The 12,411-nt window shown below is 38.2% G+C and overlaps 1 protein-coding gene across 1 annotated transcript in view; it reads left to right on the top strand.

Annotated features, from left to right (window-relative positions):
• Positions 1-7,650, top strand: part of LOC122798374 (trafficking protein particle complex subunit 9-like) — a 473,700-nt gene extending 466,050 nt beyond the window's left edge. Inside the window, exon 3 of the mRNA XM_044067242.1 lies at positions 3,094-7,650. Coding sequence (XP_043923177.1) covers positions 3,094-3,273 — 180 coding nt within the window. The 3' untranslated portion in view covers positions 3,274-7,650. The remainder of the gene's footprint in view (positions 1-3,093) is intronic.
• Positions 7,651-12,411: the final 4,761 nt, after the last annotated feature.

Here is a 12,411-nt window from a genome sequence, read left to right as displayed (position 1 = left end):
ATAACACTATATGTTACACTTTTCCAGATTTCCTTTTCTAATTTCCTTTTTACCAAAATTCCTTATTTCAATTTTCTTAAGGCAAGCCTTATGTTAGGGTTAATTAGGATGTTAGTATGCCGTTCACTTTTGATCGCTTAGCTAAAAACGCTGAAATTTTTAGCTGCTTTTTAACTAGCTTACTGAGTTTAGGAGGAGCAGAGGTAGAATTAGAGTCAAATTTGCAGGGGTGTCGTGCAGTGCTATAGACCCAGTTCGGCTCGTAGTTTTAAATACATACAAATAAAATTGTATTGTGAGAACCTTATCAGGTTTTCCAGGTCTGTAGGACAGGGCAGGAGATAGTTCAGGTAGATTGCCGCTGGGGCTGTCCTTTTCATGCTGCAAGCCTTTCAGTATGAGGGCAGGTCAGGGACCTAGTACCTGGTGATAAACAATGCAACAATTTGAGTTTACATGGGGCAGGCACTCTAGGTAGCAAGTTTAACAGCAGATATGACTCTAGTTTAAATAACATGCAGCTATTCTGTTCTGCTTTAAGGTCAAGCACACTCGTATCTAATACCACGGTTTTACACTATTGTAGAAAACATAGGCGCGGAGTGAGCCTGAGCACAGCAGGGCTAATCCCAATCACAAGGTTTCTATGTTCTAGTATACCTTACCTTTGGTAAGTACAGTATAACACTCTATGTTACACTTTTCCAGATTTCCTTTTCACCAAAATTCCTTATTTCAGTTTTCTTAAGGCAAGCCTTATGTTAGGGTTAATTAGGCTGTTAGTATGCTGTTCACTTTTGATCGCTTAGTTAAAAACGCTGAAATTTTTAGCTGCTTTTTAACTAGCTTACTGAGTTTAGGAGGAGCAGAGGTAGAATTAGAGTCAAATTTGCAGGGGTGTCGTGCAGTGCTATAGACCCAGTTCGGCTCGCAGTTTTAAATGCATACAAGTAAAATTGTATTGTGAGACCTTATCAGGTTTTCCAGGTCTGTGGGACAGGGCAGGAGATAGTTCAGGTAGATTGCCGCTGGGGCTGTCCTTTTCACGTTGCAAGCCTTTCAGTATGAGGGCAGGTCAGCGGCCTAGTACCTTATCAGGTTTTCCAGGTCTGTAGGACAGGGCAGGAGATAGTTCAGGTAGATTGCCGCTGGGGCTGTCCTTTTCACGTTGCAAGCCTTTCAGTATGAGGGCAGGTCAGCGGCCTAGTACCTTATCAGGTTTTCCAGGTCTGTAGGACAGGGCAGGAGATAGTTCAGGTAGATTGCCGCTGGGGCTGTCCTTTTCATGCTGCAAGCCTTTCAGTACGAGGGCAGGTCAGGGACCTAGTATCTGGTGATAAACAATGCAACAATTTGAGTTTACATGGGGCAGGCACTCTAGTTAGCAAGTTTAACAGCAGATATGACTCTAGTTTAAATAACATGCAGCTATTCTGTTCTGCTTTAAGGTCAAGCACACTCGTATCTAATACCATGATTTTACACTATTGTAGAAAACATAGGTGCGGAGCTAGCCTGAGCGCAGCAGGGCTAATCCCAATCACAAGGTTCCTATGATCTAGTATACCTTTGGTAAGTACAGTATAACACTATATGTTACACTTTTCCAGATTTCCTTTTCTAATTTCCTTTTTACCAAAATTCCTTATTTGAATTTTCTTAAGGCAGGCCTTATGTAAGGGTTAATTAGGCTGTTAGTATGCCGTTCACTTTTGATCGCTTAGTTAAAAATGCTGAAATTTTTAGCTGCTTTTTAACTAGCTTACTGAGTTTAGGAGGAGCAGAGGTAGAATTAAAGTCAAATTTGCAGGGGTGTCGTGCAGTGCTATAGACCCAGTTTGGCTCGCAGTTTTAAATACATACAAGTAAAATTGTATTGTGAGAACCTTACCAGGTTTTCCATGTCTGTGGGACTGGGCAAGAGATAGTTCAGGTAGATTGCTGCTGGGGCTGTCCTTTTCACGTTGCAAGCCTTTCAGTACGAGGGCAGGTCAGGGGCCTAGTACCTTATCAGGTTTTCCAGGTCTGTGGGACAGGGCATGAGATAGTTCAGGTAGATTGCCGCTGGGGCTGTCCTTTTCACACTGCAAGCCTTTCAGTATGAGGGCAAGTCAGGGGCCAAGTACCAGGTTTTAGGATGGAGCCAACTGAGTCCAAAGCACTGACATGCGGAAAGGTATGCTCATATTGATATATTATCTTTCTCTTGCTGCTGCTACTGAACAAAAGCATGTCCTTAGGTTTATGTGATGCTATATTAGAAGAGCGAATGCTTAAAATAGCGAACACTCTTCTATTGACCTGAAAAAACAGAAACTTCAAAATGTCAAAGGCTTGGATCGGCGATTTTTTTTTCCCAGGAAAAAAAATATCTGATCTAAAAAAAATAAATAAATAATGTACAAACAAAATAAAGTTGGATCGCACCACAGTGGAGAAATCAGCAAAGTCTCAAGAACGTCCCAGTGATTTTTTTTTCCTTGGGGAAAAAAATCGCTGTTTTGTGCCTTCAACATTTGCTGGTTTCGGGTTTTCAAGTTCGAAAGAGCGTTCGCTAGTTTACGTGTTCGCTCTTCTAATAGGAACCTGTTTATGTTGCTGATCATTAATAAGTTACGCCACAAAATATACATTTTTTTCAAAGACCATATTGTACTGGATAACTGCAGCCACTTTTCATCACTGGTGATATTTTAACTGATAAAACATTACAGCCAGAGACTTCGAGAATAAGGTTATTTTTCATTACTGTGTATAGAAGTTCACAATTTTTGGCGCACAAGAATATAAATGTAACAACAAAACTTTTCTTCTGCTGACCTTTGAGACATGGAGGTTTTCATTACTTAAGAATTCTCTGTTGCTTTTACTTCTTTGTAAGTGATTCAACATGAATAAAGTAAAAAAAAAATCATTTTGCTTCACTGACTCGCAGTACGTCTCTCATTTGTACTAAAGTGTACCTTTCTTTACATGGTATGTGAACCTTTAGCTGTCCTGCTGATTCACTGTTTGCTACTTTGAGTTCAGTATTGTCTCTAAGAAGGTTTCTCTATTATTTTTGCAAATAATTTCCTCTGATTTGTTTTTCAGGTTAAACCCACAGAGAAGGCAGTTTGTTATGGAGCCTTTCTTTTCCTGTATACTGGAGAATTCTTCTTAAACATTAAGTTTCAGGATGACAATGCCAACAGAGAGCTTCCTCTTTCCTGGTTCTGCTTGCCCAGCGTTCATATACGTGCAGCTGATTCTGTCCTACAGACCAGAGGTTAACTATCTGAAGGATTCAGTGGTTAATAACTTATGGAATTCCCTTTTGATGAATACTGCTGCCCCCGGATTAAAGTTGCTATTCCTTCCAGCCACACTAAAGTTTTTAAAATGCAGTCCTACATTTTAGTATTGTCACAGAGAGAGCAGCTCAGTTGTTTTGATTGTATAATTTTTTTACCTGTCCGGTTATATCATATATGTATTCATGATTATTAAAGAGTAGGATGTAGGAAGGAATAGATTCAGTACACTGTCTGTGGGCTACTAACTGTTTCTCATGGTTTCTGTTGAATAATACAGTTCACCTCCCTGTTAATACTACTTATAATTAGAATAACTGTGTGTGTGTGTGTGTGTGTGTGTGTGTGTGTGTGTGTGTGTGTGTGTGTGTGTGTGGTGGTAGTGGTGGGTAAACTAATTTATTTCCCTTTTGTTTCTTTCGTGATAAGTATCAACATTACAGAACACATCTCTTCACTGTACGTACTATCTGCTGCCAAGGCTGAAAATCTGACATAAGAGGACAAGGGTTAAACATTTGCACTAACTAAATTACCCTGTCTGGAGGGTGAAGTAAGGAATATTTTTGAGGTGATGCCAGCAAACTCAACCCATGGCTCTGTTTAATGTGTTTCTGCCTGCAGATAAAAGGATTTTAGTACCTGCAGAAAAGTGTGAGGCTATCCACTAAATCATTTTGCTATTAGTCATTATGTGGTGGTGCTTGCAACTTTATTAGTATAAAGTGCATCTGGTCCTTTTTCCATGCTGTGAACACACAAAATAAGTTGCCAGTGTTATATGAAACTAATGGTTAGCCACTGCTGTTTTAATGAAAAGAGATGTTACTTGAATTGTGTTTCTGTCTTATGGCACCCTAGTATTTTTATGTACTTGGTGTAAGTATGTGGACGCTGTAGTTAATTAAATCACTAAGCTACACATAACAGGTAGTCTTCTGTATTTTTAAAAACAGTGCTGTTATCAGGAGTTTCATGCGCATGTTTTGAATGAAAAGGCTCTATCAGAATAAAGATCTGGAGATATTTTTTCAAAACAAAAGAAATGGGTTTAAGTTTCCGTCATATCTCGTAAGAGTTAAATTGGAGAGAGTGAGAGAGAGAGAGAGATAGAAAGAGGATAGCTAGAGGATACATGGGATAAGGATTTCAGTCGTGCTTATTGCTTATTAGAAGTATTTTTATATTAAGGCAGAGATTTGAGTAGCCTTGTAGCATCCAAGACTTCTACATAGACATGTAGTCTAGATACTGAAAAGGCAGTTTGTCATAGGTTCCGACAAATTCAACTCTGTTTACGTATTTTATGTTAACCATGTACATTTGCATTCTTTCCAGAAAACAGCTTGCATCTTTTTCCTCCAGTAATATTTTCATAGGTTGCCAGTAAGAATTTTTTTTAAATCTATGCTGGTCTTCCGGTTCCCTTGTGGCAGTAAGTTTTGGCTAGAAATGTATCGGAAACAGGGTTTTCTAAGTACTGACTGGCTTGTGTGAAGGAGTATGAGATGGCACATTACCAGTGGAAAGACCATTACAGAAACATTTTAATAATATATATGCTGGGCCCATAAGGCTGTGTATAACTTGCTTGTGCAGCAATGCTATCTGTACCTTACTAGGTAGAAAGGATGCACATGCCATTTTGCTTCCAGAAGAATGATATTACACCAAAGAGAACACCTGATGTAAGCAAATTAAGATAACTATCCTTTTTATGTGTACTGAGGTATGATACTATCCAGTTGCCAGAAGCATGTGGCATTTGTTTACTAGTTCTTAATTTCTTTTGTTACTGCTTCACAGTTTGTCTTAATATGATTCTAGTGTTATTAAGTGCCTGCTCAAAGAGGCTGGTGTGTGTGTGTTTATTTGTAAAGCTATTCTGCTTGCATGTAATTTTGTTGACATTTTTGGGGGTGTGGTATTGAAGGCACTTTTGGAAGCATGGTTTTGCAAAGTACTGTAAAGCAAAGTAACAGTCTGTTTTTGCACATCATCTTTGCCGGTTTATATTCCTGTCTATGATAGTTGATGTCTTCCAAAAACATGTGTCCAGTGTCATCTGCATAGTTAATGTTATCCAGCCCATCCTTATTTTCCATCTGCATAACTACTGCCAAAGGGCTGTTTCTGTCAGTGCACATTGGTTTCTCAGTGTTGCAAAATAATGTCTTTCCATCCCATTGGAGAAGTTATCCCAAGCAGAGTCTTTGGGTACTTGACAAACTTACTTGACACGTAGAATATGCCTTGTTCTACAGAATACGGTATGAAATTAGAACAGCAAAATGGTTTTATTAGGAATGTGAACTGCATTTACCATAATATCAATGTATATTATCTGCCATGCTTTGCTGTAATTAAGAAACGCTAGAACATCCTTTCATAAGGAAAGGAGACCAGCTATGCCCCAGGCATTTAATTCCCCATAGAACCCATTCCAGATTCCATCCATTACACAAATGAGACAGAAAAAATCACTCCCCAGTTCTCTAAGGATTTGTTTTCTGCTGCTGCTGCTGCAGTACTTGGACTCATTTGCACTGAAAAGATAAGACAAAAGATGCTTCCTGTGCAGTTATTTTTCAAAGTCTGCCAAGCTCAGCTTGATGGCTTAAATAAATTAGTGAACTCATACAACCTGAGTATAGTAGACCCCCCCCCCCCAAGTAAACACGGTGGTTCAACTGTTTGTGGGAGAATTTCCGATGTTCATTTGTTTACATTAGCATTATTATTATTATTATCATTATTTGTATTATTACCCAAAGCCATTAGTTGCAGACTTGGAAGAAATATTGTTTAGTGATACAGTCTAACACTGCTATATGTTCTTTCTTTATTTATTCAATCTAACTGGGTAAGAGAAGAGTTCCACAGAGCTTTTTCAGCCACTATCCAAGCCAGAAGGCATCAACAATGCAGACAGACAATAAATCAGTTATATTGAACAAATAGATTATAAACGTGGTTATACAAAATGTTTACTTAACAAGGTTATTGAGACTAGTTAAGTTGCTAGAAAGACAAAAGTAATATTTATATAATGCAACTTTATTAACATTGGTTGAGATCAGTTAAAGGATGAGACATTCTATACTTCAATCTGAACTATACTTACTGATTTGGCATATTATTAACCTGCATCATTAAAACATTTGCATTTATATTTGTTTATCAGATGAGTGTTTAGCTACTTTCAGAAGGCTGGAGGTTCAGTGATGCTCTGTAGGGAGAGCATTCCATAGTGCAGGTCCAATTTGTGAAATGATTTTCCTGAAGTTTCTTATTATAATATTCCTTGTTTAATTATTATCCAAATAGTCTTGCCTGTATGGTGAGAGAGATGACTTTTGAGTCCGTGCTACCTAGTAACTCTTTTCCAGTATCGTTCCCTGGAAACCAACCTTATTACAAGCAGCATTCATATCAGTTTATGTTGACTTCAGAACTGCAAAAAGTAGCGTTAGAATGCCAGTAGAGCGTTTGCTTTGTACTTGCAACATCATCTAGGGAATTATTCAGAAATGTATGGTGTAGCAAAACTGTATCAGTGTAGCTGTAAAAACTGTACTTAATTCATTCAGTTTTAACCTCCACTGAACTCTGCAGAACTGACTATAAATTAAATGTTTGCCTCTCCTACCCCACTTTTTTTTTCCATAAATTCGCAGAGCGTAATGATCCTGTATTGGTATGACTAATCAAAATAGATGTGTCAGGATACATCGTTTGGACTGTTGAAGGAATCGCATATTCCGGATGCGTGCATGCGTGAGTGAATAAGGGATGAGGAGATGTGGCTCACATTATAGCAGAATGCTCTTTGTTTATGGATAAGCCCTGCATTCTGCAGGCCTCTGATTTTCTACAAAACATGGAGTAATAATGTTACTGAATCATAGTGTTGCATCTTGGATAAACTAGTTCAGCCGAACAAAAATGTAGCCACCTAACTTGTCTGTATAAGACCTTCCTTTTTCATTAATAGACCTATTAATGACCTGACAGTTCAGCTACATAAGTAGAATTAATGAGTTCAGATTGTAAACTAACTGGAAAAATTATACCTGGGTAGAAGACATTTAATTTGCTAGTGTCTTACGGAAAGCTAATTGCTCAGCATGTCATCACTGAAAAAAATGTTAAATAGATTCAAGTCAGAGCTAGTTTTACAAATGATAGTCTGTAATAAATTTCCTGAACTGCTGTAATTATTAATGTTGTAAAGGAGAGCTGCTCTGACTGTTGACCATACTGCTTAAGTGTAATTGGACAGAATGTTGTATTTACTGGGGAATTGTACCAGATTAATAGTAATTCAACCATCAATAAATAAACAGATTTTCTTTTATTTCCTCTGTGTGTGTGTTTCAAGGTGTTTCCTCATCAAATTGAAGATTCTTTGTTTTACACCTTAAGTAAATCTGACTTGTAATTGATGTAGTACTCATCCCTTTATAGTGGAGGTGCATTGTCAGCCTTTCCTTTAACTATAAATTGTTTCAGACCCTGTTTAAAGTAATGAAGCCTGACGGTTCTTTAGCTAAATTTTCTGTGTTTAAACTGCTGATGGTTAAAAAGCAGATGAGAGGTGATTCTCCATTCTGCATCGCCTCTGGTCGTAAGTCTAGGTGCAGCTTTAAGCAGAACGAAAATTAAATTTAGGCCGTTGTCAGAATTCATTTACTCAGACGTCTTCATGGTGTATTTTTCTGTTTACTAACATCTATTATCTTGTAACAAACAAAGGCTATAATCCTTGAAACAGATCTATCTTCCTCTTTTCCCTTGAGGTTTTAAATGTACACATATTTTCAAGGAAGGCAAGTACTGAAACACAGAATAATATGCAGTCTGAAATATCACAAGGATATGGAAAACAGTTTCTTTTTATAAATGTTAATCTTTATAAAGTTCCATCCCCAATCTTTATTTTAAATAATAGAAATACTTTTCTTCATGAATTACAATCTGCAGGTTGTAACAAAATGTATCTGGAATATTTGGTGCCAGTTCCAATGGAGTCATCTCAAAAAGTGTTTTAACATTTGCTTCCTAACCTTCTGAAAAATCGAAACTTAAGTTGCTCAATTAATTTTGCACTGTTTTTCCCCTGATCTTTCAAATCACAGAGCAAAGATGGCTAGTGTTACTAGAAATGTAGTTTAATTCATAAGATTGCCTCTGTGTTTAAGCACTGCAGTTTATCAAATGTAAAGCATGACTGTGTCTCCTGTATAGAATGTAAGATGTAAATGTTATAAAGTACCTTTATTAAAAGAAAAGCACAGACACATTACTGCATAAATCCTGTCGAGGAAGACTGAGAGAGTAGCAGAACATAGCAGTTTACTGGTTTCATATAAAACCTTCAGGAATAGAATTCCAAGAACTATCAGAGAAATTACATGCTGGATTCCAAAAGTTATGCTAAGTACTGTGGAAGGCCTTGGTAGAAGTAACAAAATGCTGGACAGTGAGAAAGTGAATACAAAAAACAAAACTTAAGCAGACTGCAAAATCTGATTTCTCAAAAATATACCAGTCTAAGTAATAGTAACAATATCCACATGCTCTTCAACGATATTCTTGCAGTGAAACGTAGGAGTACTGAAAATTTCACAGGGATAGAAGAACATAGCAGCAAAAGAACCAAAATTAATGTATGGGATGAATTAATATCTTAGCACCACATAACCTGAATAAATGTCACACATCTCAAAGTTTGCAACCCCACAGAGCTGTATTGTGAATATTAATTTAACCAAAAGGGCACCCTGCTTTATATGAGCCTGAGAAGATGCCACACCAGTAGAATGAAAATATTGTTTTTATTAATAACCTGTATTGTGCCAGGCACAGAGGAGAGGACAGCCTACATTGCAAGATAGCAGAAGAAGCTGGATGATAGGAAAGTCAAAAAAAGAGGAACAAATATAAGGTATGTCAAGGAGTAACTGAGGGATTTTCCAAGATATTGCAGTCAGTTTCTTGGGGTGAATCTCCATTTTGTTATTTTGAAGACCACCAATGAGTTTGGGAAATCAAGAGCAAAAGAATAGTGTATACATACCATAATAGAAAATGCAAAACAAATGCACAGTACAAACAGAGGGGTGAGCATGACACAAATGGTAAAGTTAACATCCAAACATGGATGGGCACAAGTTGGGGAGGGCAGGATAAAGAAAATAAATCAGGAATGACATACAGTGCATGGGGAAGGTATATGTGCATTAAACAGGCATGGGTATGAATGAACTACTGTGGCAGGGCTAGCCACCCGGCGGTGTAAACCTTGGATTGAGATGATTGTCACTACTGAAGTAATACCCTGGCTCAATGTGCAAAATGGAAAAAAGGGGTTGAGGATGGATATTTTTTTTTTCATTATTTACGATGGCCACAAATGAGCAAAGTACTGACAATGGACACACCGACTCAGCTGTATAACCACTTTTTCATTTCATGTACAAAATGTGCAACTGAGAACTCATAAAATGCAGTGGTTGTATAAAACTTGAACATGCCCCACAAATGTGTCTAGCAGTTAACAAGGGGATTAATGTTTTCAACTGTTAATGAGCTGTTTCCTATACTCAGGGGTACAAGGTTTAATTCCTTCCCCTCTATTGCCTATTGTGTGACTCTGAGCAAGTCAGTTAGCCTAGTTTATTTATTTATTTTACATTTGTTTACTGGGATAGTCCGACTGGATACATGTCCATTTACAGTGGAGGCCCGGGGAGAAAAGCTCCACATTCAATGCAGAAAAACAAATAATTGAACAATATGATAGCAATATGATCATCTATACAGAAGCAAAAAATTGACAAAAGATAAAAATAAAACTTTTGATACAAAAAACTAAATTTAACACTAGATGAAAAATACAACTTCCGATAAAGAAACAGAAATCGACACTAGATAAGCATTATAACTGACTATAGAGACATTTGTGTCCAGTGGGCTTAACTGGTTGACAAATTAATTAAAAAAATGTACTTACTCATGTTCCACTGACATACATAGTTGTGCTGCTGGACATGAGTAAAGATTAGTTGCAGCCAAAGATACCCCTCTGACCATGCAAATGCAGGTAAGCAAGATCAATCCATATCCAGGCCAACAGTAGTAAAGGTTAACCACAGACATGCAACTGACATGAGTAGTATGTACTGATGTGTACTATGGGGAGAACTCAGCTATACAAATCAGCACTAACAAAGGTTAACTTAACTATTGGCATAATTTTCTCCCAAAAGGCTTTCAAAACTAACAGGAACTGGCATATATGCAATGCTTAGTAAACAACAGCCAAGAGGCCAGGCATTCTTTGACATTCTTACCTTAATGGTACCCTACAACATACATATGTAGTGCATGGTGTTTTGGGGAAGTGGTGGAGAGTCCGTAGAAAATAGGCATCAGGGTTCCATTGTAAGAGTTACACAGATATACTGGATGTACACGTGGGTCAGATGTTAATTAGTAAGGCACTTTACTCTGGATGGTCATGTGATGTACTTTCCAATTCCTGTAAGATCCTCAACAGTGAAGCGACCATCTCCCTAAGTTTGGGGAACCACCATCGATATAAAAGACTCCTCCATCAGGTCACACTTCTGTCAAGATTTACACGGTCTGATAGTGGGGCAGCAGGGTCCCTGAAGGCAAACACTGCCTATGGATTCTTTCCACTAAAAGACAGTAACTTATCAGATACTTTGCAAGTCTCCAGTTTTTGAGCTCTACCCTTTCCGGGTAAACAGCCTCCAGTGGTACCTCTGTAACATAACGCATACATACAGAATAGTCAATGCATATCAAAAGGGGCATTTATAATTGCCACAGTTGATCAACTTCCAAAAAGCATACCGTATGATGTGCCAGGTCACACACCCATTCACAATGTGTTACCCATTCCTCCCTGCTGTAACTAACATGTAGAGGCAGTAATAAGGTATCACAACCGTAAGTATCTGCACAGAGATATATACATAACATTGATAACTTAGCAGTGTGAAAGCAATACTGCATTACACAGCACTGGCCTTGGCACAGAAGAATGTGCACTCATGATACTGCAGTATGACAAGTATTATGTCCCCAAACTGTAAGTGGACATACCATCAAGCAAAAATGTATCTAGTTTATGTGATGCTGTCTGACACTTCCCTTTTCGCATCCCTCAGATTCTCCGGGAAATGTTTTGGATGCCGTCTATGAGCTGTGTAGAGTACTAAACTGAGATGCCATCTATCCTGAAACTTTGATAATGCAGTTCTGTGCCTTCAACGTAAACAAAATTAATTAATAATGTAAGGTAGACTCAGCTGTACCTGCTGACTGAAGTGATGTTTTCTCCAGAATCACATTGGAAGCTTTATGCCTGTTAAAGTTTGTTGTTTATATTCAGGAATACACTGCATGGAAACGTGTGTGACTTTGAAATGCAGAGTGCCAGGGATATTGAGCCTGCAGTGTATTTTACATTTGATTCTTGAGGAATTCCTGGTGTTATTGGTTGGTGTTGCCTGAATTGCTGCATCCCAAGAGGTAGGCATACATGCTCCTTCTGTATACAGGACTGTACCATTGACATTCACTATGATATAGTGGCACTAACAGGTGCCCTGCATGTTTGTGCTGTTTATATATTTGGATGTGCATAGTGTCCTGCACAATGGGATGCCTCTGTAAGCATCAAAAAGTCGTCTTAGGCCAGGCATTCTTTTTGGTTTCTGGAATTACAGGGCAAGCAAGCTATGAGGCCATTTCCACCTTGCCAATAGCCACCTTTAGGCCTTGCTTCTGTTTTGAAAGACAGCCATTGAAATCAAACCAGTTGTGAATTTGTGAACTAGCATCCAGTTGTCCAACCTTTTTTAAAGGCAGACAGTGCGTCACAGTACATAATTTGGAGAGGGAGTTTGTTTCAGAGAAGGGCTTGGTGCTGCTTGACAAATATATCCCTATCTTGTCGTATTTAGTTGCTGGAGTAGATTTAGGTCTCTGACCGTCATGTTAGCTGAACTGTGATTTCTTGAGTTATAACAGTTATTGGACTACTGGATACTTTATAGTTCTGTAACTGATGCACAAGTCAACC

The sequence above is a fragment of the Protopterus annectens genome, chromosome 3.part1 (assembly GCF_019279795.1).
Source record: "Protopterus annectens isolate FY-2018-M chromosome 3.part1, PAN1.0, whole genome shotgun sequence".
In the NCBI taxonomy this organism is placed as follows: Eukaryota; Metazoa; Chordata; order Ceratodontiformes; family Protopteridae; genus Protopterus; species Protopterus annectens.
The sequence above is the reverse complement of the archived record's forward strand: the minus strand, read 5'-3'. Positions and strand labels throughout refer to the sequence as shown.